This window comes from Haemaphysalis longicornis, unplaced genomic scaffold, assembly GCF_048455015.1.
Source record: "Haemaphysalis longicornis isolate Haplotype H1 unplaced genomic scaffold, Haemaphysalis longicornis Haplotype H1 scaffold_14, whole genome shotgun sequence".
Taxonomy (NCBI): Eukaryota; Metazoa; Arthropoda; class Arachnida; order Ixodida; family Ixodidae; genus Haemaphysalis; species Haemaphysalis longicornis.
In genome coordinates this window covers 35783019-35807735 of record NW_027526245.1, presented here as the reverse complement: position 1 = coordinate 35807735, position 24717 = coordinate 35783019, and the positions used below count along the sequence as shown (strand labels likewise).

The 24717-nt window shown below is 46.9% G+C and overlaps 1 protein-coding gene across 2 annotated transcripts in view; it reads left to right on the top strand.

Annotated features, from left to right (window-relative positions):
• LOC144165254 (uncharacterized) overlaps positions 1–24717 on the top strand; it is a 77976-nt gene that overhangs the window by 36682 nt on the left and 16577 nt on the right. Inside the window, exons 6-7 of one of the 2 annotated variants that reach the window (XM_077695382.1) lie at positions 10171–10277; positions 17974–18126. The exons of the other annotated variant lie outside the window; for it this stretch is intronic. Coding sequence (XP_077551508.1) covers positions 10171–10277; positions 17974–18051 — 185 coding nt within the window. The 3' untranslated portion in view covers positions 18052–18126. Of the gene's footprint in view, positions 1–10170; positions 10278–17973; positions 18127–24717 lie in introns of those variants that run through there. 2 annotated transcript variants of the gene reach the window in all.

The following is a 24717-nucleotide window of genomic DNA, read 5'->3' as shown; positions in this document are numbered from 1 at the left end:
AACCGCAAAGCCCAGCGCGCTAGCCGCCCAGAAGGATCTTTGAGCGAGGACAACCAACAAAGCGCGTGGTGATCTGTGACAACATGGACAGGACGCCCGTAGAGGTACGGGCGGAACTTCGCAAGTGCCCAAATAACGGCCAGGCATTCTCTCTCGGTCACAGAATAATTTGTCTCGGCCTTTGTTAGCGTGCGACTTGCATAAGCAACGACATACTCGTCATATCCTGCCTTGCGCTGAGCGAGAACTGCCCCCAAACCAACTCCGCTCGCGTCCGTGTGAATTTCGGTAGGGGCCTCAGGATCGAAATGGCGCAGGATTGGCGGAGATGTGAGGAGATGGCGCAGTTTAGTAAATGCGTCGTCGCAGGCCTTGGACCACTCACAGATGCCGCCTTCTTTGCTGAGGAGCTTTGTCAAAGGCGCGATGAGAGATGCAAAGTTGCGAACGAATCGGCGAAAGTATGAACACAGCCCAATGAAGCTGCGGAGGGCCTTCACAGTTGTCGGCTTGGGAAATTCCGCCACAGCACGTAAATTGGCAGGATCAGGCAGGACACCAGCTTTAGAGACAACGTGGCCAAGGATAGTAAGCTCTCGGGCAGCAAAACGGCACTTCTTCAGGTTGAGCTGAAGGCCTGCGGTCGTCAAGCACGTCAAAATCTGCTCAAGTCGAATCAGATGCGTCGAAAAATCGGGAGAGAAGATCACAATATCATCGAGGTTACAAAGGCACGTCTGCCATTTGAGTCCACGGAGAATATTATCCATCATCCGCTCGAAGGTTGCAGGCGCATTGCAGAGGCCAAACGGCATAACGTTAAACTCGTACAGGCCGTAATAAAGGCCGTTTTTGCACGATCAGCCTCTGCCATGGGAACCTGCCAATAACCCGAGCGTAAATCAATGGAGGAAAAGAACTCTGCGCCTTGTAGGCAATCAAGGGCGTCATCAATTCGCGGCAACGGATATACGTCTTTGCAAGTTATCTTGTTGAGCCGGCGGTAATCGACGCAAAACCGAATAGAGCCGTCCTTCTTCTTGACAAGTACTACCGGCGATGCCCATGGACTGGTGGAGGGTCGAATCACACCGCGTTGGAGCATGTCCTCGACTTGTTCATCGATTACGCGGCGTTCAGTGGGGGAGACACGGTAGGGACGTTGCCGTAAGGGTGCGTGACCACCGGTATCGATGGTGTGTTCGACTGTGGTGGTACGTCCCAGACCAGTGTGGACAGAATCAAAAGACGTCCGAAATCGGTTCAGCAGTGCGAGAAGCTGGTCTCGTTGGGACGGTGAAAGGTCTGCATCAATGGCGCGAAGGAAGACGTCTGCAGACGGGGAGGATTTTGCTCCTGAAGGAGCACACAGCCCACTGATTTCAAGCGGGGTTGAATCGTCGGGCACAGCCACAGCGACAACAGAATGAACGGTCTCGACATAGCCGACGCACTCTCCGCGTTGCAAGGTGCACGGACACGACCCGTAGTTGGAAAGGAGAAGTGTAGTTTGGCAGTTACGAATGGGAAGCAGGGAGAAAGGAAGCCGAAGACAACGTCGCTGGTGAAACAGGTCAGAAGGCGTAAAGAGTACTGTCGCATTGGACAGAAGTGGGCAGGATAAAGAAGCTAGCACGGCAGAATGAGGAGGAATGCTAACTTCTTCCGTGAGGACCAGTTTGATGGCAGAAGGAGCGGGCGGTTCACCGGTGGTATGATCCATGAACGGGAAGAGCTCTACTTCGGCACGGCCACAATCGATGACAGCTCTATGTTCAGAAAGGAAGTCCCACCCCAGTATGACATCGTGGGAACAGGAAGGCAGGACAACGAACTGAACAGCATACATGACGTTCGAATAACGACACGGGCAGTGCACATGCCAGTTGGATCAATGGGATGAGCCGTAGCAGTCCGTAATGAGAATCCAAGATGCGGCGTCCTAACCTTCTTCAAGCGGCGGCAAAGTTTGGCGTCCATGACAGAAACGGCGGCTCCAGTATCGACAAGGGCTAAGACTTCAGCGCCATCTATGGTAATATGAATGACGTTTGCGGGAGATGGAGAAGGCCTTGGGCAGATCGACGACGGCGCAGTTCTTGCCTCCGGAACTGCGGCGCCTAGTTTTCCGCTTCCGTTGGAACAGGACGACGACGCATGGGAGATAGTGAGCGGCGTCGCGGAGATGAAGACCGACGGCTTCCGAAGTCACGACTATCGGGCGGCATAGACGTCATCCGCGAATACTCCTGCATGAGTGGGGAATGGGCGTAGGAAAAAGCTGCGGCAGGGTTGCGTCCTGTCACCGTGGCGCGGCGGCAATAGCGTGCCACGTGTCGAGGAGCCCTACAGGCAAAGCAAATTGGGCGATTGTCCAGCGTCCTCCAAGGGTTGGTGAGCGAGGGACCAGACAACACCGGCGGACGTAAAGGCCGGGTGGTGGGGAAAACGACGGGGCTCCGAGGCATGTACCTGGCAGCGACTTCAGCGTAAGGTCGTTGAGGGATAGAGTCGGCAAAGTGTATTGGAGCGGCCATCGTCACGGGGTGCATAGAGTCTGCATAAGGCAGGGTTGAAGTCGCTGGAGCTTGGGGTATGGTGGCGGCATAGGGCACAGGGGCAACAACGGGGCTTGACGGCAGTGCAGCTGGGAGGGAGTCAGCGACTTGCTGCTGGATAACGGTCCTGAGTTCAGGGCTGAGAGAAGATTTTTGCTCGGGCACATAGTTGATGATGGACAACTGCCGAGCCACTTCCTCTCGCACAAACTGCTGGATCCGTTGAAACAAGGTACCGTCGCCGTCATCAGCGGCCAAGCTGGAGACAAACTGATTTTCTGCGAGTGGTCGCCGAGTGAGAGCCCTTTGCTTCCGCAACTCGTCGTAACTATGACAAATAGTAACGACCTCGGCCACAGTTTGGGGGTTTTTCGCCAACAGCATATGGAAGGCATCGTCGTCTATGCCTTTCAGAATGTGTTTTATCCTCTCTGCTTCGGGCATGGCACTGTCAATCTTACGGCACAGGGCGACAACATCCTCAATGTAAGAAGTGAAGTTTTCACCCCTTTTCTGTGCCCGCTCACGCAAACGCTGCTCTGAGAGGAGTTTTCGAGCAGCGGGGCGACCGAATAATTTTATGAAGTCGTCTTTAAACTCAGGCCACGTTTTAAGACGTGCTGCGTTGTTCCAGAACCATTGCTCTGCGAGCCCAGTCAAGGAAAATTCGACATTATTCAACTTGAGGCGGTCGTCCCAGTGGTTATGGGTACTCACTCTTTCAAAAGTAGCAAGCCAGTCCTCTGCGTCTTTCTCGTCGGTGCCGTTGAATGAGGGAGGGTCCCGCTCACGAATTGCACCCGCGCAGACGATGGGTGTTTGGGCAGGCCGGGGGTCATCGTTGCGAGACATGCTGGGAGGGTCGAGTGTCCGGTTGCGGAGCTCCAGCGTAAGAGAACGAAGATCGTTGCACCTCCACCAAAACTATAAGAGGGTTTTCAGGCTTTATTCTTCAGCCGCACCAGCAGCAGCGGTAGCACCGAAGCACCAAGTCACGCTGACCAGCAAGTCGAGACGGAGAGCCAACGAGACGAGACTTCTTCTTCGTCCCAGCGATGGCGATGGGACATCCACGAGTTGGTGCCTCTTCCATGTGTGGCTTCTGTGTCACATACCCACGTATTGCGAATGACCAGTGCTGTCCACGCTCCTACATTATTTAAACTAGTATGGTGTTGGCGATGGTCTTCCTTACAATATATATATATATATATATATATATATATATATATTGTAACAGAGATAGTGGAAGGCGCGCCAGTGTGGCCAAATGGGTGTGCGCTCAACTGAGACCGAGGCTGACTGTCAGGTGGCGTCAATCCCCCAACTGGGTCTATGTGCAAGGCTCAGTCATCGGAGCAGCCCCATCGAGAACGATCTTGCATAGAGACCTGCGCGTGGACTCCCGAGCTTGCTTGGCCTCTGGCACAACCAGCCCCCGTTACCACGCTCTAGCCGTTTGCTAATAAACCCCATTATAAAATATATATATATATATATATATATATATATATATATATATATATATATATATATATATATATATAGCGAATCAGAAAATGGGAAATGAGGGGCTCCGTGAAATAAGACAGAAAATAAGTGTTGGCAGTCAAGAAAACCTCGGAAAGCAAAGGGGAGGTTGTGGTGGGTCATAGAATGAGATGAAGAATTTTTTGAGTCGAAAAGAAAGTGGTGAAAAAATGCCCGCCGGGTGGGATCCGAGCCCACGACCTCCAGAATACCGGTCTGGTGCGATAACCACTACGCTACCGGCGGGGCTGTTTCCCCAGCACTTTCTCGGGTATTTATGTTAAGGTATTTTTGTTTCCTGGACAGGGGGTGGTAGCCAGCGCCACTCGGACTACTCGGGGTGAAGGGGACCTCTTTTTAACCCCCGGGCCGTGACTCGAGTGTCTACGACATGTTGAGAGTGGTCGACCAGCGTTGAACCCTCTTAAGCTCCCTTTGGCACCAAGGCTGCCAGAACAGAGGCCCTCGCTAAGCATGTAGCGAATCAGAAAATGGGAAATGAGGGGCTCCGTGAAATAAGACAGAAAATGGGGGTTGGCAGTCAAGAAAACCTCGGAAAGCAAAGGGGAGGTTGTGGTGGGTCATAGAAAGAGATGAAGAATTTTATGATGAAGAGATGAAGATGAAAGAGATGAAGAATATAGATATATATATATATATATATATATATATATATATATATATATATAGTAAAAAATGGGTATAGCTTCTAACAAAACTGTTTATTGGTCGACGTTTCGATGGGATGCCGATCGAAACGTTATATATATATATATATATATATATATATATATATATATATATATATATATATATATATATATATATATATATATATAGATACGGGACGAGGGACTCGGTAAAGATACATATCAATGTTGCAGTCGTCATTGCCAGTGCTATTCGGCTTTTGTCGAAATATTTAATAGGGCCGAATGACGTGTGCTTGTCACGTTTCTTTGATTCATTGATAAATAGGCGAAAATATAAGTCGAGAAAAAATCCGCCGTTCCGCTCCCGGAAAACGGCGGATTTTTTCTCGACTTATATTTTCGCTTATTTATCAATGAATCAAAGAAACGTGACAAGCACACGTCATTCGGCCCTATTAAATATTTCGAAAAAAGCCGAATAGCACTGGCAATGACGACTGCAACATTGATATATATATATATATATATATATATATATATATATATATATATATATATATATATATATATATATATATATATATCCGGTATATATATATATATATATATATATATATATATATATATATATATATATATATATATATATATATATATATATATATATATATATATATATATATATATATATATATATATATATATCCGGCTATCCCCGACTTCCGACCACGTCTTACGTGCGGCCGCTGGGAAAAGACGTTCTACGTCTTCCCGCGGTGGTCGAGGGGCGGTGCTAGTTGACCGGGCTCTGAGCAGTCGTAAATACAAAACCCAGCGGTATAGTCGAGAGAGGAGTCGCCGCAGAACTAGCTCAATGGTAGAGCACCGCACGCGTTATGCGGAGGTTGTGGGTTCGATTCCCGCTTCCGGAAAAAACGGCACATTTTTTCTCGACTTGAATTTTCCATTATTTATTCCTGCATAAAAAAAAGGCAATCATACCTCATTCGGCATTATAAAACACTGTTAAAACGCCAAACAGCACTGGCAATAAGGACTGCAACTTTGATATATATATATATATATATATATATATATATATATATACATATATAATCCTTACGGCATAGCGGAAGGAGCTTATGATTGCATCTCACACATTACACCTAGACCGCTACTCATTTCCTACGTTGCATTCTTCTGCCGGTGTCAATTTCCATACTTAATTGACTTCCAACCATTTTGTCACTTAATGCTACAAATTCGTTTTTTTTTTCGGAGACAAAAAGGAATGGGATAGCAGGCTTCGTTAAAGAGCATACGCTTCTTCTGGCGGCTTCTGGTGGCAAAACTTGTTGGCTACATTGCTCACAAAACATCTTTTTTTTAGCTAAATACAAAATAAAGAACAAGAAATCCCGGGACCTCCGTCATATAGAATCCTTTATCAGAGATAGAGTTTACACAGGGTATGGTAAGAGAACACGTGCCTTCTATGTACCTTTATATTTTAATAAATTTCTTAGAGACTCTTCAGTGGCTTTAGCTAGCAAACTGAAAAAGCGTATAAATGATTGGATGCAATCAAACATACAGTAGTGTGTATTGTCACTCTGTAATGTTATTTCAACTGTGGTGTATAGAATCGCCTGTTCTTTTATGTGTGCTCTCTTCTTGGTTGACACTCATGAAAATCATGGTATTAGTTATTCACTTCTCCTATATGCTTAGTTATGTATGTGCTTTTTCTTCATTATGTAATTGCTTTACTGCTCTTATTTTTATTTTTATTTTTATGTGCACAGTTCATGCACAGTTTTGTTGTTCAATTGCACTGTCATTTGCTTTCTGTCTATTGTTATAAGATGATTGGGTGATTGATGTTTGTGTGACCACTGGGCTGCCCCGTCCGCATACAAGCTCCTTCTTGTGCTTCTGCAGGAAGGCAAGAAAATATATTGTATCATTAGCGAAATAAACTCAACTTCAAATTCAACTTCAACTTCAACTCATTACCACGCGCAAGGAAGGAACATCTTTGCAACAACTAACAAAAATCAGATAATGGTCTTAGCGATTCCAAGCTTGGTGACCCACGCCTAATCAATTAAGACCTTAAGCGTGGTTAAGCTGCAGCCCCGCTTTAAAATATGTTTTAGATAATCACATCTACATCAGTGAGTCATAAAAAAGCTTCGCTTTAAAAATGCGCTCAGAATTTTATTTTCAAATCTCAATTTCCGTAATATGAGTGAATGGTTGGTCATTGAAGGCCTGCAACGCGGCGGCGTTTCTTCGTCTCAGGTATTTCAATCGCAGTGCCGTTTGCCAGGTTTCTTTTTCGGTTGCCCGTGTCACACTAGTCTGGACAGAACGTGGGCTGCTTGGCAGATTCCACTATCTCCCAGTCGCACTCTGCCTCTGACGCTCCCAATAGGCATGATGGTCGTCAATTTTCCGGTTCTGTCCTTGGCACACTTGGCGGCCAATGCAGCCCGTACGCAAATTGCTCGCATCCACTCCCGTCCATGGCTCGCCGTTTATTGTAATCAGACAGCCGAAACGATGCGCGTGATCCCTACGGCAGCGGCGGTTGCCAGCCGTTGAGATCGGCATCGGATGCCCTAATGAATAATTCACACTCCAGTAAACTGTGCTGTTGGGCTAGTTGGTGCGTTATGCTTTACAAGATATGGCGCTAACTGGACACACAGAGTAAGGAAGACAAACCATGCGCAACTCACAGCTATTTGTTTGAAGAAAAAGAAGCTGCTTTAAGAACACGATTTGTAAAAAAAAAAAAACGGCACCGGGCACGCCTGCCCATTCATTGTGGTAATTGTGGTTGCAAGCGCGCCTTAAAGAAACCGTTATCATTGACAGAACCTGCGACACCGTAACAATTGAGCTTTCAGAAGCGTACTTCAGTCAGAAAAATTGTGAGGGCTGCATCAGTGAACCATCATTATCACTATTTTTGCAAATAACTCCGTGTTTTAGACAGCAAGCGGTAGTCGGGCTCCGAGTATTGTGGTGTTAATCGCTTTTCCTATCTAGAGAGAGAGAAATAACTTTTATTTGTCCAGTTTGTGGAGGAGAGCTAGACCTCCACCCTAGGCGTCGGCCAGGAGCCCTTGGGTCCTAGCAGCGTCTTCGGCTAACTGGACGGCCCAGACTTGATTCACCGGGTCTGAGCTGAGCAGTACGGTCTCTCACTGCTCATTACTGCTAATTTTGCGGCTCTGAGGAGTCGCCTGAGGACATGCCCATAATATATGTGCGAGATCGGCCCGTTCCTTGCATCTCCGACATTTATCTGAAAACTGTCCAGGATAACAATGACTATGCGCGACGGGGTTCGGGTACGAGTTCGTCTGAAGAGGCCGCCAAACCACAGATTGCCTTTTACTGGGGGATGGATGAGCGGGTGGGTAGCGGGCTCGTTCAAGCCGGTAATGAGTAGTCAGCTCCCTGTAAGACACAAGCCTGTCTCTGCCCGTCCAGCGGAGCGAGTGAGCGTCTGGGTCGGAAGTGTCGACGCCAGCTCGGTCGGTAAAGCCTCGAGCCGCATCGTGCGCACACGCGTTTCCGGCCAGGCCCGAGCCTACTTTTATGTTTTTGTACATGTACGCGCCTATTTGGGGCAGCTTCTTTTCGTTTAAATAAATAGTTGAGAATTGCGCATTGTTTGTCTTCTTCACCCTGTGTGTCCAGTTGTTATATTTTTAAGGAATAATTCATACATTTATTACGCCGCCGTGCAGTACAGGGGCCGCTTTACGCGTTAGCCATGGAGGTAAGGGTTAATAATGGCGGTGTTACTTCCCGATGGCGGTAACCGCATTCTGACCCCTCATTGGCTATCCTGACTCTCCTAGATTATGTTTCAACTCTCCTTATGCAATGGCGTTAGCTGCTACAGCTGGGGCAATCGGAGTTCTAAGAGTGCAAGATATTCGAGATAAAGCTACAATCTGAAAGTGAAATGCCTGCGGACTCAAACAGCGCCTTTCAGACCCACGCCACTTCACACGAAAACACAAAAACATCGTTTTCCGGTGATAGCTACCTCCGAGTCTCGACTGATAGTTCAACGGTCGCTAACTGGTGTAGAAATGTCAAGGGTTCTACTGGCCGTGAGAAACGATCTCATCATATAGAACATGGTCTTTTACCGGATGCGTGGAATGAATACGGAGCATCCACAGTTCGCGGCGCAGGCTTGTCCTTCGCAATAATCGTCGCCTATATTTCACCTCGTGTAGCACTGGACTTAAATGGCTTAGAAGGCATCATCAGTACTACACCAGCCCCGCACATCTTGACCTGTGACTTCAACGCTCATCATCCCATCTGGGCCAGCAGGAAAGCGACGGCTAAAGGGGGGCGCCTTCTAGACATCGTCCACCCGCACGGTATGCGCGTTATCAACTCTGGAGTGCCAGTTTTCTTCCGGGGAAAGATGTCAAGCACCCTCGACGTCACTTTTGTTTCGTCACAACTCCTCCCTAGGACGAGCTGGGCAGTGGGCATTGAACTGCAAGGCAGCGATCAAGCACCGATTTACATTGCAGTGCATGGTCTCCCGGGCTCTTGTCCACAGCGTGTGAATCGCTCCTCTTACTGGGAGGCATTCAGAACTGTGGTGGAGGAAGCCGTGGGCTCGGTAATCTCATATGAAGCCTTCGTAGACACGGTGTGAAGAGCTCGAAAGTCAAGCAGCAGAGTCCTGAGGCTTCCGCATAGATACACCACCGCCGACTCGGAGTATTAGAGGCTTCGCGCAGTGCATCGACGAGCAGAAAGACGATCACGGCAGACACAAGCCCGTGAAGATATCCGAGCTTCAAGGCGAGCCTAGAAGCCGATTCGGAGGCATAGGAACAAGCTCACCAAGCGTGAGTGGGAATCCTTCCGCTCCAAGCTGGACCCCCCGAAGCCGCTCTCCAAAATATGGCAGCTGGTCCGAAATTCGCGGACCCCACAGACTCAAATACACCAGTTCAAATCCTTCTCATTGAGCTCGAACACTAGTGACCTCAAAGTAGGCTGACGCCTTCTCCAGGAGAATTACTGCAGCGCCAGCAGCTCTTTTTCCGCCACACTCTCCCCCCAACGAAGCATTCTCAGGCCCCCGGTGTCCCCAATTGACGAGCCATTCTCCATTGCAGAGTTGCTCGCTGCACTGGTTTCTGTCAAGAAATTCAGCTGCCCAGGCCCCGATGACATCACCTACACAACCCTCTCGCTTCTAGGTGAAAAAGGGAAAAACATTTCTCCATGTGAAGGGGCAGCAGCAGAGTCTCCGACGAAGGGAAAGGGGCCGCCGAGCACCACTATAGGGCGAACTGCGCCAATTTTTTACTTTGCTTGCGTGAACTTCGCTTGCTAACTTGTCCGTTGAAATGCATCGCAATTGTTCTTCGCAGGTGTTCCGCCAAACCAGTCGTTCATTGCAGCCTGCAGCCCGCTGAAGTCGAGCGAAGGAAAGCTGATGGGATGCGTTATAAGAATATTGTGTCTTGCATCAGACCAGGTAAGAACCCGCACGCAAAGGCGCTCAAAAGAGAAATTCGTAACAGTGGAGAGCTACGAACTGCTGAAGTTGTGCGCGTTTACGAGATGAATGAATTCATAATCCTGCTGAAAGGACAGGGAGAGGACTATATATTCCGGTACTTGTGCGTCGGATGGGGAAAAAGTATGCCAGTTCGTGGGACACACATCCAGGTGCGCGACGAAACTGCTCCTTGTCCGGAAGGTCCTCTAGAGCGCGCTATTGATCACGACTTTGCGACGGACGGCGTTGTGGCTTCACTTTGTGGCTTAATGCGATCACGAAAAGCACGGGCTCCCTTGCTTATGCTCCTCTGAGGAAAATTTGCTGTCGCCGGTCATCTGTCCACTGCCGCACCGACAGAGCTCTCAAGTGTATTCTCCCATTGACCAAGGAAGGTTCTAATCCCTTACTGACCTACAGGTATACTTCCGTATTTTTGAAGCCAGCCGTAGCCACTAGACTGGTTACTTTTGCTAGTAAAGTGGTTCATGACGTAGTATTGATTGATTGATTGTAGGGTTTAACGCGCCGACGCAACGCAGGCGATGAGGCGCGCCGTAGTGGAGGGCTCCGGATTAATTTTGACCACCTGGGGATCTTTAACGTGCGCCGAAATCTCGTACACACGGGCGTTTCTGCTTTTCGCTTCATGACGTAGTAGTATTTGGCGCACGTGATTCAGCGTTGACTGAACGAGAGGTGAGAACTCAGCGTAGAGAACTGGGCCAGTTCTCATACATACATTCATTGCGATGGAACAGCGCAAACTTTACGGGACGAGAGGAACACAACACGAGCGCTTACTAACGTCTAAAGTTTTATAAAAACGCGAAAGAACATATGAAGAGGTGTCTGCGCACTAGCCCGAGCCGTGACATCGATAACGCAGCCCACACACGCAGCCACACACAGAAACCCAAGATCAAGTGTTGTCAATATATGCTACCTCTGAATCAAGCAAGCACACTGAGGGGGCTCTAATACACACGTCAGAATTCTTTTTCATAAAAAGGCTTCGGAAATTTTCGTTTTCGCACGTCTTTGTGTGTACAGAGAATACTGCTCGTGTGATTAAACGAGTGTAATAACCATGCCCTTAGCAATATGGCGAGAGGTTGGACGTAGGCGTTCATTTAACGTGTTGCGATGTTCATGCAGGCGTTCATTTCTAACCCCACGACAAAGGGATGCAGTATAGTACGTTATTTTGCAGTCAATAGACCGTGGCTGGTGCTTTACGCCACATTCCTTCCATGTTGAAGTCCCGGCGATGGCTAGTGCACAGATGCCTCTTCCTATGTCTTTTCGGATATTATTAAAACTACAGTTGTTAGTAAGCGTTCGTGTTGTGCTCTTCTCTCGTCCCGTACCGTTTGCGCTATTACGTCAAAGTGAGAGGTCGTTACTCGTCAAGGGCGGCTCCAAACCCTCCCACAAGTCGGCTAGAAAAGCGAATCAAACAGAAAAAAAGAAAGCTGCTAACAAGAAGTAATAACCAAGGTAACTTACCCAAGTGACCTATCTGCGATGAAGTTGTGGCATCTCAGTTTATACGCCACGGAGGTTTACCCTATTCCCTAACGGACTTAGCAAGATTTAACTTCAACCTGCCGTTGAGTTCTCGAACCAGACTGGCAACTCGTGTAATCCCGTTTTCTCAGAGAAGTTGCGAGCGTAATTAATCTATAACATCAAAGTCCCTTATAAATGACTACCCGAAAACTCGCCTGAAAATTGGGAGTATCATTATGGTATCAACAGAAAATAGCAATCTGGCTGTACTTATTGTTGAAGACGGAATTGGGCGCAAGGGTAGCGCCAAGAAAACTCGTCAACACTGTGCGTGTTTCACGCTGAACAGTAGCGCCAACACAGCTGGCTTACAGTATTCCTCACATGATACTGTTACGCTATTTCGTGCAGCAGCGCGTGACGAAGACATTGTGACTGAGCCAATCCCGCATTATTACCGGAATTTCAAGGAATAAAGAGGTGTTTAAGACTTGACCCTCCTCAGAAAAAAATTCAAAAATGATCAACATCAGGTTAAAGGGGCAATAACCTTTCTAGTTGTGTAATTGCGACGCCCAGATTTCCAATAATTCCAAACGATGAAGCTTATCCCCACTTATTTCGTGTGTGTACACAAAATACACCATTTATTTCATGTGTATAAGACATGTGAATGCGCTGCGCGCGTTGAATATATAAGTAACTCGGTACACGAGGATGTGTGTGAGAGCCCGCTATGCATCGTGCATGTGCACCAAACTTAAGTCGTGACCTGTACACGCCTCTACGAATAACGATTAATTTTTTATTGGTTTTCTTTATTTATTCTTCGACAAAAAGTGGGAGGCGGCCAAGATAAAAGCCCTTCAACTACAGCCTGAGGGTTCATTGGCCACCTGCGGCAACGGCGGACGCCGATCTCAAACACAAGCACAAAATATCACAATATTATGTTTTTGTTATGCTCATACCACGGAATGAACATAACAAAAAGTTTTCGCGAACACAATAATTAAAAGCCAAAATTTACACGGATAACTAGAACTGCGGAAAATAAGGGTAGCAAAATTTAGAAATACAAGGGCAAATTCAAGTTTACATAATTGAGCTCCGCACGTCGATACCATAACGAAAACAAATCATAATATACTTACTAAGAATTTGAATAAAAATATAAGAATTTGTAAAAACTGCAGGAACATCTTGTTCAGGTTACAGAAGGGCGGATTGGTAATAACAATTACAAATATTTTTCAAACGATGTGAATACTACATAGAAGTTCTCGAAAATTATAACAGCTCCATCCCAAAAAAAAAACAATAGTAAAGAGTAGCAGGTGTACCTTCGGGTTCAATTATGAATATATATACTAAATCAGCAGTACTTAACAATGCAAGCTCTATTCCCTGGCTTCGACACAGATTAATCAATCGTCCCAGCTTATTTTCGAACATTTGCAGACCATATTTTTTTTTTCAAAATTTTACAAACTTTTATTTCTGTAATTTTCTAATTTGGCAAGTCGTTATTTCGCAAGCTAGCTATTTCACTTAATGAAAACATACTCTTTTTAATACTGGTAAAATACTAGCGGATTATCGAATATACATGGGTGCCATTTGCTCTCAAAATGTTGGAGTTTTTAAACAGTGTCGCGTAGACTCCATAAATGGTTTTTGGCAATTATCTGAGGCCTTTTTTTGAACACTTTGGTAATTTTATTGGGTTTGTTTCCGTGGTGGTACGCCAAATGAAATTGCAGTAATTTACATTGGCAGAAAATAGGGCATTACAAACCAGACGTTTAATGGTCTGTCATTGAGCTCAACATTTGTAACATATGATTTACTTGGTCATCCCACTGTAACGCTGCTGAGATCTAATTACCCAGTATTTTAACACAACTAACTACTTCTGTTCTTGACGACGCGAATAAGATGTCACTTTAACGAACACCTTTTTTCTTTTGGAATGATAAACTATTGCTTGTCTTTTGTGGGATTAATTTTGAATAGATTTTGAGTTCCGCGTGCCCGGTTCCTTCGGGACATTCTAAAACGGAGATCCCAGCAAAAGCGCAGGTGCAGGAAAAAAGTACGCGTAGTAGTAATAGAAAAACATTATTTTAGAAAATACAGGGAGGGGAGGGGGAAGACAGCGGGGAGCGGGGGGAGCACAGAGTAAAATATGCTTTGAGATGAGGTTGAGAGCAATGAATCAACGAAGGTGGGCAGCTAAGGTTTTTAGGTACCTATACACCATTTTCCATAAGCAGCCGGGAAAGGAGGAAAATACTCTCAAACCAGTTCTCTCGGCGGCCGACCAGCGTTGCCTGAGCTCGCTGGGCTGCTCATCGCTCGGCGTGGTGTGCTCCGCTGCGTAGTTCAGGAGTATTCCGCACCGTATGCTTAGTTTTTGCGGAACTTTCAACTGTTTTAGCGAATGCTGCGATGCCGTTCAAGGCGCAAACGTCGCTTGGTCAGCACTGCGCGGTGGTGGGTTTTTGAACAACCAGAGAAAGCGAGAAACAGTCGCTGTGCGGTTGCGGCAGTGCGGTTGCGGCGTGTTTTTGCGGCATCGCTTCCCAACGCACACCGAGTTGAGATATCGGTGGATTCAGTTGATAAATCGCAACGACTTTGTACCAACGACCAACTCCAGGGTTTGTTGGGTGCACTTGAACGGCAAGCAGACGGAGCAAAATCCATTTATCACACGCAAAGCTGCGACAGGGAACGGAACCCCCTGAAATGTTAGAAGCAACTTTATCCTTTACAATACAGCATTGATTGGTTGGTTGGTTGATTCGTTCATTCATTATGGCGTTTAACGCCCCGACGCTTCATGGGTGATGAGGCGCGCCGTAGTGGAGGGCTGCGGGTTAATTTTGACCACTTGGGGATCTTTCACGAGCGCCGATACAATACAACACTACAATAACTTCTGGTTCCTTGTAGTCAATTTAAAATACCATTTTTTGTTTGGTCATTAAAGCCGATTGGCATTAAACAATCCCCTTTTCATCTAATCTAACCTTTAAAATCATGGCGTTTTGTTTAGTTTTTTTCAGGCCAACGGATTATACTGCCAAACGATATGAAAGGATAACTTTCTCCATCGCACACTGCTGGTCGATAGCAGGATAAGCAGGCAGCCAAATGTGGAAACGCAGCTCGAGATACGCGGGAACGCTGCATTTGGAAAATAGCTCAACCTGTTCACAACGCGGTCAAAGGAAAAGCTCCTAATCCATTTGCGTTGTCACGGAATCTAATTACAATTACAAAGCAGTTACTGCTGGTCGCGTAAAGCATTTGTGGTGCAAGCAGCAGTTTCACAAAGGTGGGCTCCGAGTGACAGGCCATATGCGCTGCGCCGAGTTAGGTCAATCATGATCACGATCATGATCAACCAATATTAAATCACCCGAACGTCAACCCTTTTGCTCAACCTTGGAATAGCAATTTGACTGGTTGTGCGGTCGTGTTATTTTTCCGCCCGGGTAATTTCGTTTCGTCAGTAACCGTCATAAGTCTAGTTAAGAAAGATTATATTGCATCGCAATGTCAACAGCGTAGCAATCGCCTCGTCGAAAGTCCATCGCGAGCACGGATCACCGTGACCCACATATGCTGTGCGCGCTCCGCATTCGACGTCCGCGCTTCCCTAAACATGACTAATCGGTGAACATAACAAGCACGGTGGCATTGAAAACACGTATTTATTCCCCGATATCGATTTCTATGTCAGTCGGTGCCATACCGGTACGTTTGCATCGCGGAACTGCGGAGCACCACCGGCACTACCACCACACTGCTACTGCTGCTCGCAACAGCCGGGTTCGGAATTTCCCGCTCTGGCAGCAAATTAGGACCTAAAATTTGTCCGCAGATGATGAAAACAAAACAGAACAAACACACACAAGCACTGCAACCGCTAACAACGCCAAACCACTACGGTTCACTCGGTAATGCACGGATACCGAGTAGACGCACGCAAAGAACGGCGCACTTAACAGCCCAGCGCGGAGGTTTCGGCGGTCGCTTCATAGACGGCGCTAGCGTCTGGTCAGAAAAAGCAAATGGCGGCGCCCACCTCTAGCAAGGAAAATGGTGTATACTTGAAAAGCGTGGACATGCAGTGGTTAAGAAAGACTAGAAGGCTAGCGATGAAATACGGAAAGAACAGTGGAGAATCCAAAACAGCCAAGGTAACCAAAAAAGAGGCAAGGCAGATTGAAACGAATAAATGGAGGGAAAAAATGGAAGCTAAAACGTCGTTAGAGATGTACAGGGCTTAGAAATTGAACATCAGAAAGGAAAATTTCTATGATAATTCCCAGGGCAGTGCTTTGCTTTTTGAGGCTAGAGCAGGTTGCCTGCGAACTAAGAGTTTTGTGGGGAATTATTCAGAAAATGATGGGGTATGCGTGGTCTGCGGAAAATAAACAGAAAATATGCGTCACATAGTGTTAGAATGTGAGGGTATCCATCCAAATCTACATGAAGGGAATATTGGGCTTCCAGAAGCCCTAGGATTTAAGGGTATCACAGAGGAAGTTAACTTCAAGGCAGTCGAGGGGACGAAAAGAAGATTAGAATGCTGGTGAACGAAAAGCAGAAAGGGGAATATTGCCTAGGACAGTTACCACCTGTAACAGGGAAAAAAAAGTATTTCGTGCCTAATAAGCTTTTTGTGCCTGCCCTAAGCAGCGCTAGTATTAAACCAAGAGTGTAAAACATGGGTATATAGTCCTTTTTGGTAAGATGACATGTCATCACCCCGCTACAAAGGGGAAACCAATAGCAATCATCATCATCATCATCGCTTTGAAATATTAGAGGGCTCTGTAAAACGGCAACTGTATGCCTCGTTTCTTTTTTTTTTTTTTACTTGGAGCAATAAACAACGCGGTGTTCCGACAAAACACGTTCCGAAACTCTCCTTTCGTAAATGCGTCTGTTTCTCAAAATACTTCGTAAAATCGAAAATGGCGCTTAAGCTTTCTTGTTAGTGGGAGTTTAAAAAGCGTTGCGCGGTATAGACCCCTGCGGGGTAATCCAAATTTGTTCGTTAGATCGGGAAATTCCTACGATCTGGTTTCGTTAGATAGAGTTGTGGTTTTACTTAATTAAATATGAAAATCACTAATATACAGAATGAAAAGCAGTGATCCCCCTAAAATTCCCTGCGGGGCTCCTCAAATCAGTTTTGTTTTTCTGTCTGAACTGAAATTCATTGGAACGAACGGATCTGTCAGACAGATAGTTTTACAACAATATAAGAGGTAGCCCACGAATACCATAGTGATGACGCTTTCGGAGAGTATTGAATGGTTAATGTAATATGACACACAGGATCACTGGTCCTTCTCGAAACACCCTGCTTCGGCCTAAACATCCTTAAGAAGTGTTCCCATGCGACATGATATTAACGTCTTCATAAGGCAACAATGATGTAAAAATGTTCATGCCTCACGTTGAACATTCCTAATGATATGTTCCGAATAATGCCTTCCGGTAGCTATACACGGAAAAGCAAAGGAGATCATTGTTTCCGCAAAATTGTAGGTAAATTTTAAACATCACAGCATATAGTTTAATTACGCCTATCGTAACATGCAATATAATAATAATAATATATATGATTATCATTCACCAAAGCGGCACTCTTTTTTTTGTAACAGACATGAATATTGCTCTATTAGTGCTTATTGTCATTTGCTAATTGGAACACCGGTGAGCTATTTTCCTTAATGCGTTATTTATTTTCCCCTTGGCATCGCCATGTCCTGCAGATGGGAACGGATTGGTGTATTGCCAGTGGGGCAGAAAGACAACGGCAATCGGCATAGCCAGCGGATATGAAAAAAATCTTTCCTGTCAAAACGTTGTTACAGACAAACTAGAGATGCTCATGACATTAAAAGTTTGGTGTTTTATTTTTCGCAGATGACCATGTTGCTCGTGTGCTGAACCACTTTTATGGGCAGACTGTGGAAAATATAATTCCGTGTCGAAACCTTATTGTAGCACGTTTCTCAATAACTGTATGCTTCAAGACCTTGTCATCTCTGACAGTACCCTATAGCTCGGGAAAGCTCTCAGATAGCTGCAGACATCATGTTCTTTTAACCATTGATTATTTTTCTCTTTCCAGGCTTACTCAAAACTCGAGGAGCTTTTGGAGCCGCTTTTCCCGATCATCGGGGGAAATCCATTTCTACTGAAATACTGAAGCCAGGGAAGTTTGTGTAGGGAATATGTGTTGTTATTTCACAATGTTTTAGGCATGTGAAACACAACATGGTTTGAAAATGCATTGAAAATATGCAATTATGATGCATATTTATTTTTCTTCAAGCACGTGAATATGCTTGAAATAAACACAAAAGAAACTAAATTCACGCTGTTTTTCTGAAGATCCTGTAAGTGAAAAGTTTATCGGAGGCAAGTAAGAATAAATCCACAGCGCACCTGTAATACCAAATCTCGCTATGAGCCATAGGGGCGTCATTTTCCGAGCTCCGACCAGTCTTACCAGTGATACCTTGTGACCACCACCCGAACTGCCGCAGTAGACCTGTTCTTCCCCTCCGAAAAGACTCATGGGCAGGGATTCCCACCATCAGGCTCCAACGGGCTCTTCCCGTTAAACCTTCATCGAAGGCGAAAGTGTTAAGTGTTTTATCTTTAAAAAGCAAAAATACAGCATTGCTGTTGTTCTCCAGCGCATACAGCAGCCACTGCTGTACAGCGTAAGTAAAACTCACTTAAGTCTGCTTACGTGCTTTGAAGGCGAAACCCTTGTGTAGTGCTACATCGTACTTGCTTCCCTTTCTTCGCAACCGTATTTTTTTGTCTCTTGGCACGAATTACCTTGGCTGGCTTTTTTTCTGCCACGCGGTCTATGCGTCTCTTTCTTCGGTTTTGTTTCTTCGTCTTACGGCTCGATGACTTCGGCAAGGACACTGCCATACGTTACAGCTTCCCTAGAATTAGGGCTCCACAACTTTCGCGTTTCCTAATCACAGTTCTGTGAATGTGTGGGATGCGGCACATAGCCCCTCAAATCTATCTATGCCTGTCCAATCCCCCAAGAGGACATGTGCTACGAGTAAATGAACAGCAAGCGCGACAACGACTTTTGTACAAAAGATCACAACACGCCGGCGAAGCATGCGTATTATCTAATGCTTCGCTGGAAAGCGCCCCGCACGTGGCATGTTATGCCACTTCGCGCGGTGTAGAACACTAATTACACGGGGTCATAGGCTTCACCACGAACCTACATCGCCCTAAAGGATACCAAACCACCATTATTAAGGAAAATAACGCGTAGAAGTCAACTTATAAAACGTTTTGCATTAAAAAAATTCCCACATATCTGCTCACTTAGCGGCATATGGGGTCGAAAAACAATTTTTCTGCCGTCGTTGCCATATAAATGCATCTCTTCGATCTCACTGTCACGTGAACGGATTTCGAGGGGTTTTGATGCAACCTCTCTCCGGGGGTGCCCTTGACACACGACAGTCACTCCTACTCCTTACGCTTTTCCTCTCCCGTTTCACTCCTCCCACGATAAACATGGTGGAGGTTTTCCCAAGAAAATTTATATTTCCCGCGTTCCACTGCTTTCCCGCCATCCATTGGAACCTTTGGGTATTTGGAATGCCACCACGGGGCCCAGGCTCCTTCCTGTACGAGCTCTTTTTAGAGCGCAAGATCTTAAGCGTCCGCTCCTGTGATTTCTCCGCGCTGTCGTCCCTCGATGTAGCCGAGTAAACGCAAAGGACATCGAAGGTAGGCGAGGTGTAACGAGAAGAAAAGCGGAGGAGGAATGAATGGCGAGATTGCAACGCGGAGGGTAGAACGCCTAGTCCCCGCAAGACCTGTGTGGGAAAACCGCGCTTTGGCGTCTAGTGCGCCCGACAAAGGAGACGCAAAACCAGGCATCCATGACAATAAACGTCTTGTTCTTTGAAGTTCACAAAAAGCACAAAAGCCCAGCGCGCGCTGCGTGCTGCACGTGCATAGGTCCTTTGTCGTCCTCTTCGTTCTGTGGCTCATCCGAACCACGTGACCGTTGCCCGGGAGGTTCAAACACGATTAAGGGCACAGGATAAGCCCTATATTTCCCATCCATTTTTGGCCATTTTTAAATACAGAGAGAGTGAGAAACTCTTACTAAAAAGGAAAATGCAGAGAGGTTTGCCGACATCAGTTCGCCGGCATGCTACTCTGCGGAGAAAGAAGGAGAGGAAAAAGGTAGTAGGTGTAGTGAAGGAGGAGAGTAGTGGTAAGGAAAAAATAAAATACAGTCCTTCTTCGGGGTATTGAGTTCAAAGTTTCATTAAGTTAAGGGACGAGTACAGTTTCGTTGACACACCAATGTCCTGGAGAAATTCGAATAGCGCGAACAGGGTTTCGCGCTGAGCGGAGGGAGAGGGCCAAGGTCCAAGTACAAACTTAGTGTCAATGGTCCAGAGTGGAGGCAATCAATTTTCTGTTGTAAATGGCACCTTGAGTAGGCATAGGTAGAGCACTCCAGTAATATATGTTCAACAGTTTCAAGTGAACCACAATTATCGCAATATGGGCTTGATGTCTGGCCAATCCGATGTAGATAGGAATTTGTTATTTTTATCGTGATCTAGTAAAGGTATCTACATAATACATGTATCACTTTCTGTAAATTGTGTCATAGTCTCCTGTATACCGCCTTGTGCCTGCTCAGTGCCAGAAACTCCGCCGTTCTCTCTGGTGGCGCCCTAATCCCAGGTTCTCCTGAGGTGGTGAGGGCATGGTCAACATTTGTCTACACACCTGGCAACAATGAGTGGTTTAAAAAAAGTTGTCAACGCCCTTTGCAAACAAAAAATACTTGTTTTATAAAAGCGACTCTGGCTCTAGCCCTGACAGGCAACTCCTGTTTGAACAAAAAAGGTATAGAAATTCCCGAGGCCAGAAATAAAACCATCTAGCTAGGGTGACGCTAGAACTTTACAGTGTAATTATAAAAGACATGGTCTTTCTCGGGCTACCTTGTTCGTTCGTAAATAATTTAAAGAGAAATTGTTTTTTCTGCATTTTCTTTGGTTCAGCCAGAAATATTACGGGTGAGTTCACTAGTGGGTTTGTGACCCACTGGGAATTGAACGGTTATTCGGTATGTGATTGATGAGGGAAGAATGAATGTACCGGAGAGAAGTAGCGAGAGAAACAAGCTAGTTGCATGCTGAATGTTTATCCTAAGCGTATATGGGGGATCTCAAATACTGGGCATCGCCTTGAGCTAAAGCTTTAAGTCGTCATTCTTTGCGCAGCAGCCAGGCATTGCCGATTACCGCGTCGTCAATATATCTACTACATGCGCGATACCAACATATTGTGTAGCAGCGGCGACGGTGAAATAGGGAAGAAATGGAGGAGGGTGTGCGGCTACCCTTTTGGGGTACCGTAAAAAGGGTAGCTCAACTGTTTGGACTTCTTCAAACAAAATTTATTCAATATGACTCAATTATCCCTAAACACCAAATCAAGAATCATTATTTTTCACAGAAAAGTTACCTGGCTATTATCGTAGTGATAACCGTGAGGACATGTATACATTTTGCTGTGAAACTCCCGTAGCGAACCCAAAAGGGCGAGCGTGGAGGTGGGAACAGTACACTGAACTCCGTTAAGTAGTTCTGCGACGCCACTCATAAAGCTTAGGTCTTTCGCCGTTTTGCGGACTTTTGTAACTGGAAGACGCCTTCGGGTAGCAGACGACGCCAAGGTGCGTTTCAATTCACCTTCGCTTCAAACAGCAGCTCGCATCGGCATGGCCATCGACAAACCTTGGAACTTGGCGCCCCCCCCCCCCCCCCCCCCCCGGTGAACGGGCTGCTCCAATGGGTTCCGGCTAGGCGAGCAGAGCACAACAGGCTTCGGGCGAAATTACAGCGTTATTCAATAAGCCTGAAACACGAGCAATGGCACAGAAGGCAGTTCCCGCAAGCACCGTGGACAGCAGATGTGCCCGCATGTGCTCCAATCCCTGGACACCGCACCGGCCTTCATGGCTGGAGGGCCGAACAACGGAGACTGGCCCGAGCATCATTGGCACTTAAACGGCTAGACGAGGATAATACCACCGCGCTCAGGGTTTTCACCGACGGCTCAGTTGACCCAGTCACTTGGCGTGCGGGGTCTGCCTTCGTGTGTCAAGAATGCGATGAAAAGCGTAAGCTACACCTTTTCGACAACATGACACTTAGGATGGCCGAGCTGATAGCCATTCAGCGAGCTGTTCAGTGGCTAGAAATGCAAGAACGGTTAAAAGAATCGGGGATTCTTAAAGACGCGATCAATATACTACGCCGTCTAAAACGACCAGATGAAACCTCCGAGGTCATCTTAAATACCCGGCAACGAGTCAGCACGCTGCGGACCAGCGGACGTCTTGTGACCTTTTTCTGGATACCGGCTCACGCGGGAATCTCACGCAATGGCAAGGCCCACGCACTAGCGCAACAAGCCGCAAGGGACACATCAACTGGGAAAGGCCGCAGCACCCGAGCTTACCCCTTCTCTTCTGAGCATGGACATTCTCCTTAGATTCCCTCGGTCATAGTGCCATCATCTGCATCTCAAGATGAGCAGACGGATGAGAACTGTGAAAACACAGCGGAGGAACCTTCACCGACTTCGAGCTCGGAATTCTACACCCGCCGCAAGGTGGACAGGTAGTTGCAACTACGAGCGGCTCTATGAGTGAAGCGACCAGTCATACCTCAGCATTGGCCCCGGAAATGGCACACGATCGTTCACAGGATTAGAACTGGATCGGCAAGAACTCCACACTTTCGCGCCACAAATTCGGCAGCCCGAGTGTTCGCGGTGCTCAGCCAATAATGACATTGCACACATCCTGTGGGACTGTCCTTGTTTTGCCGACTGTCGGCAACAAGCTTTTCACTGGCACCCTGTACTCCATCCGGTATGTGGCTGTCAACAAACCGTGTCCCTCACTCCTAATCCCCAGCCTACACACGAGGCAGAATGGGTGACAGAGCCGACCAGCTCCTACTTCTCCCCCCATCATACCCTTGGGGAGAGGGCCCGGGGGGCCAGTGGAAGCCAGGGTATCCAGGTCTAGAGGGAACCCCCCACCAGGCGAGGCAGGTGCCCAGACATCAGCACCTAAGGCTCGCCTTAATAAAGATAACTCCTACACATAACCAAAACGTTTAACGGGCAAATTGTTTGTCATTAACAATTTAAAATATCCGGCGCACGACTTCCGGGCCGGAGCGGGCCGTAGCGGCTCGAAAGGTTTTTGTTTTAACCCGTGTCCCCGGGCCGGTGCCGCGCAGTACACTAACCCCATGCCCCATCAGGCAGTGTCCTAACAGCCACGTCGAAGGGGCGGAGGCAGCGTTTGCAAACCGCGTGCGGCCGATCCTTCCCTATAGCATCACCGACCCGCGCAAGCACTTTTTCTCTGGCTGCTACGGGCAGAGAAGAGTCTCCGTACTGGTGTACCACATATTATCAAGCGCAATTAAGGCTCCGGAGTGGATACTCAACATCTAAATAAGACTTTTAGACACGAGACCCTTGGTGGAAACAAGCAGGCGAACGCTTGTAGCCCGAGTTGTCTACCCGGCGACGACCTCCAGCAGGACCTAATACCGCTCCAGTACAACGCCATGAACGGCACAACATGAGAGGTCGGCGAAGCCTGCCATGTTGTGCCGTTCATGGCATTCATGGCTTCTGCCGTACATGGCTCGAGCCTTCCTCCGCCGCATGAATTCCATAGCAAGAAAGACGTTGCCAGGTGGAGCCTTCGGCTTACAAATTCGGACTACTACTACTTGCAATATGCCCCCCAATTTGTTTATTTAGGAAATGCCGCCTGTCTATAAAGATGAGTGCGCATTATCATCTCCTCGGTGGTCTAGCCGAAGGCCCAGCTTGTAAAGTGGAGGAGAAGGAGGAATAAACGTGCCTCTAAGCAGTCAGCCCTGGGGAAGAGTCCTCATTCCAGGACCCGCTGAGCCCGTCCGGCTTCTTGGGCTTTCTTCACCAGCCAAAGCTGGTCGTCAGGGCCCGACCTGGACAGTGCTCTCTCCCTGTGTTCGGGGGAGGGGAAGGGCGGGGGCGGGGGTAGGTGTATGGGTTCTTATCACCGCCCCACATGATATGGTAGAGGCTGCCTAGAGCCTCGCAGAAGCGGTATTGCGAGGAGTACAGAGTGCACTCTAAGCTTTTTTTCCTCCCATATACTCCATAGAGGTTCTTTTTCGCCTGTCCTCTAGTGGTCCTCCTTGTAGGAGTTTTTTTACTACATAGAACAGGGAGGTTTTGTTTACCTCCTCAAAACAGGGTGTTTTTAGGTTATAGAAAGGAGGTATTTAGGGAGTGTTAAGAAATGTTCGGGAGAATTTAAGGAGGTCAAAATGAAGTATTCTTTACTTCCTGAAGGGCGTTTTTAAGTGATGTTTATGGAATTTTTAGGCGGTTGAATAGGAGCCTATTATGGCTCCCTTTGGAAGTACTTATGTTAGTTTAGGGGCGTTTTTAGGAGGTTCAAGAAAAGCATTTACTTCTTTTGAATGGAGTTTGACGAAAGCTTGGGGAGTTTTGTAGGCCTTCCGAAAGAAGGTTTTCAAGGCCACAAGGGAGAATTTCTAGTTCCCTGTGGGAGTACTGATTTCACACGGTTTTTCTCGATTTCAGGTTTATTTCAAACGAACTTTCGCAGACAAGTTTACATGGTACATGGTGTACACAAGGAGGTTCCGAAATAAATACTTATGGCAACCTCACATTAGAAATCACAAATGGTGCGTTGCTAAATAACACGCCAGGTAGGAATTGAAGACAGCAATACGACGCTAGTTGAACAAAC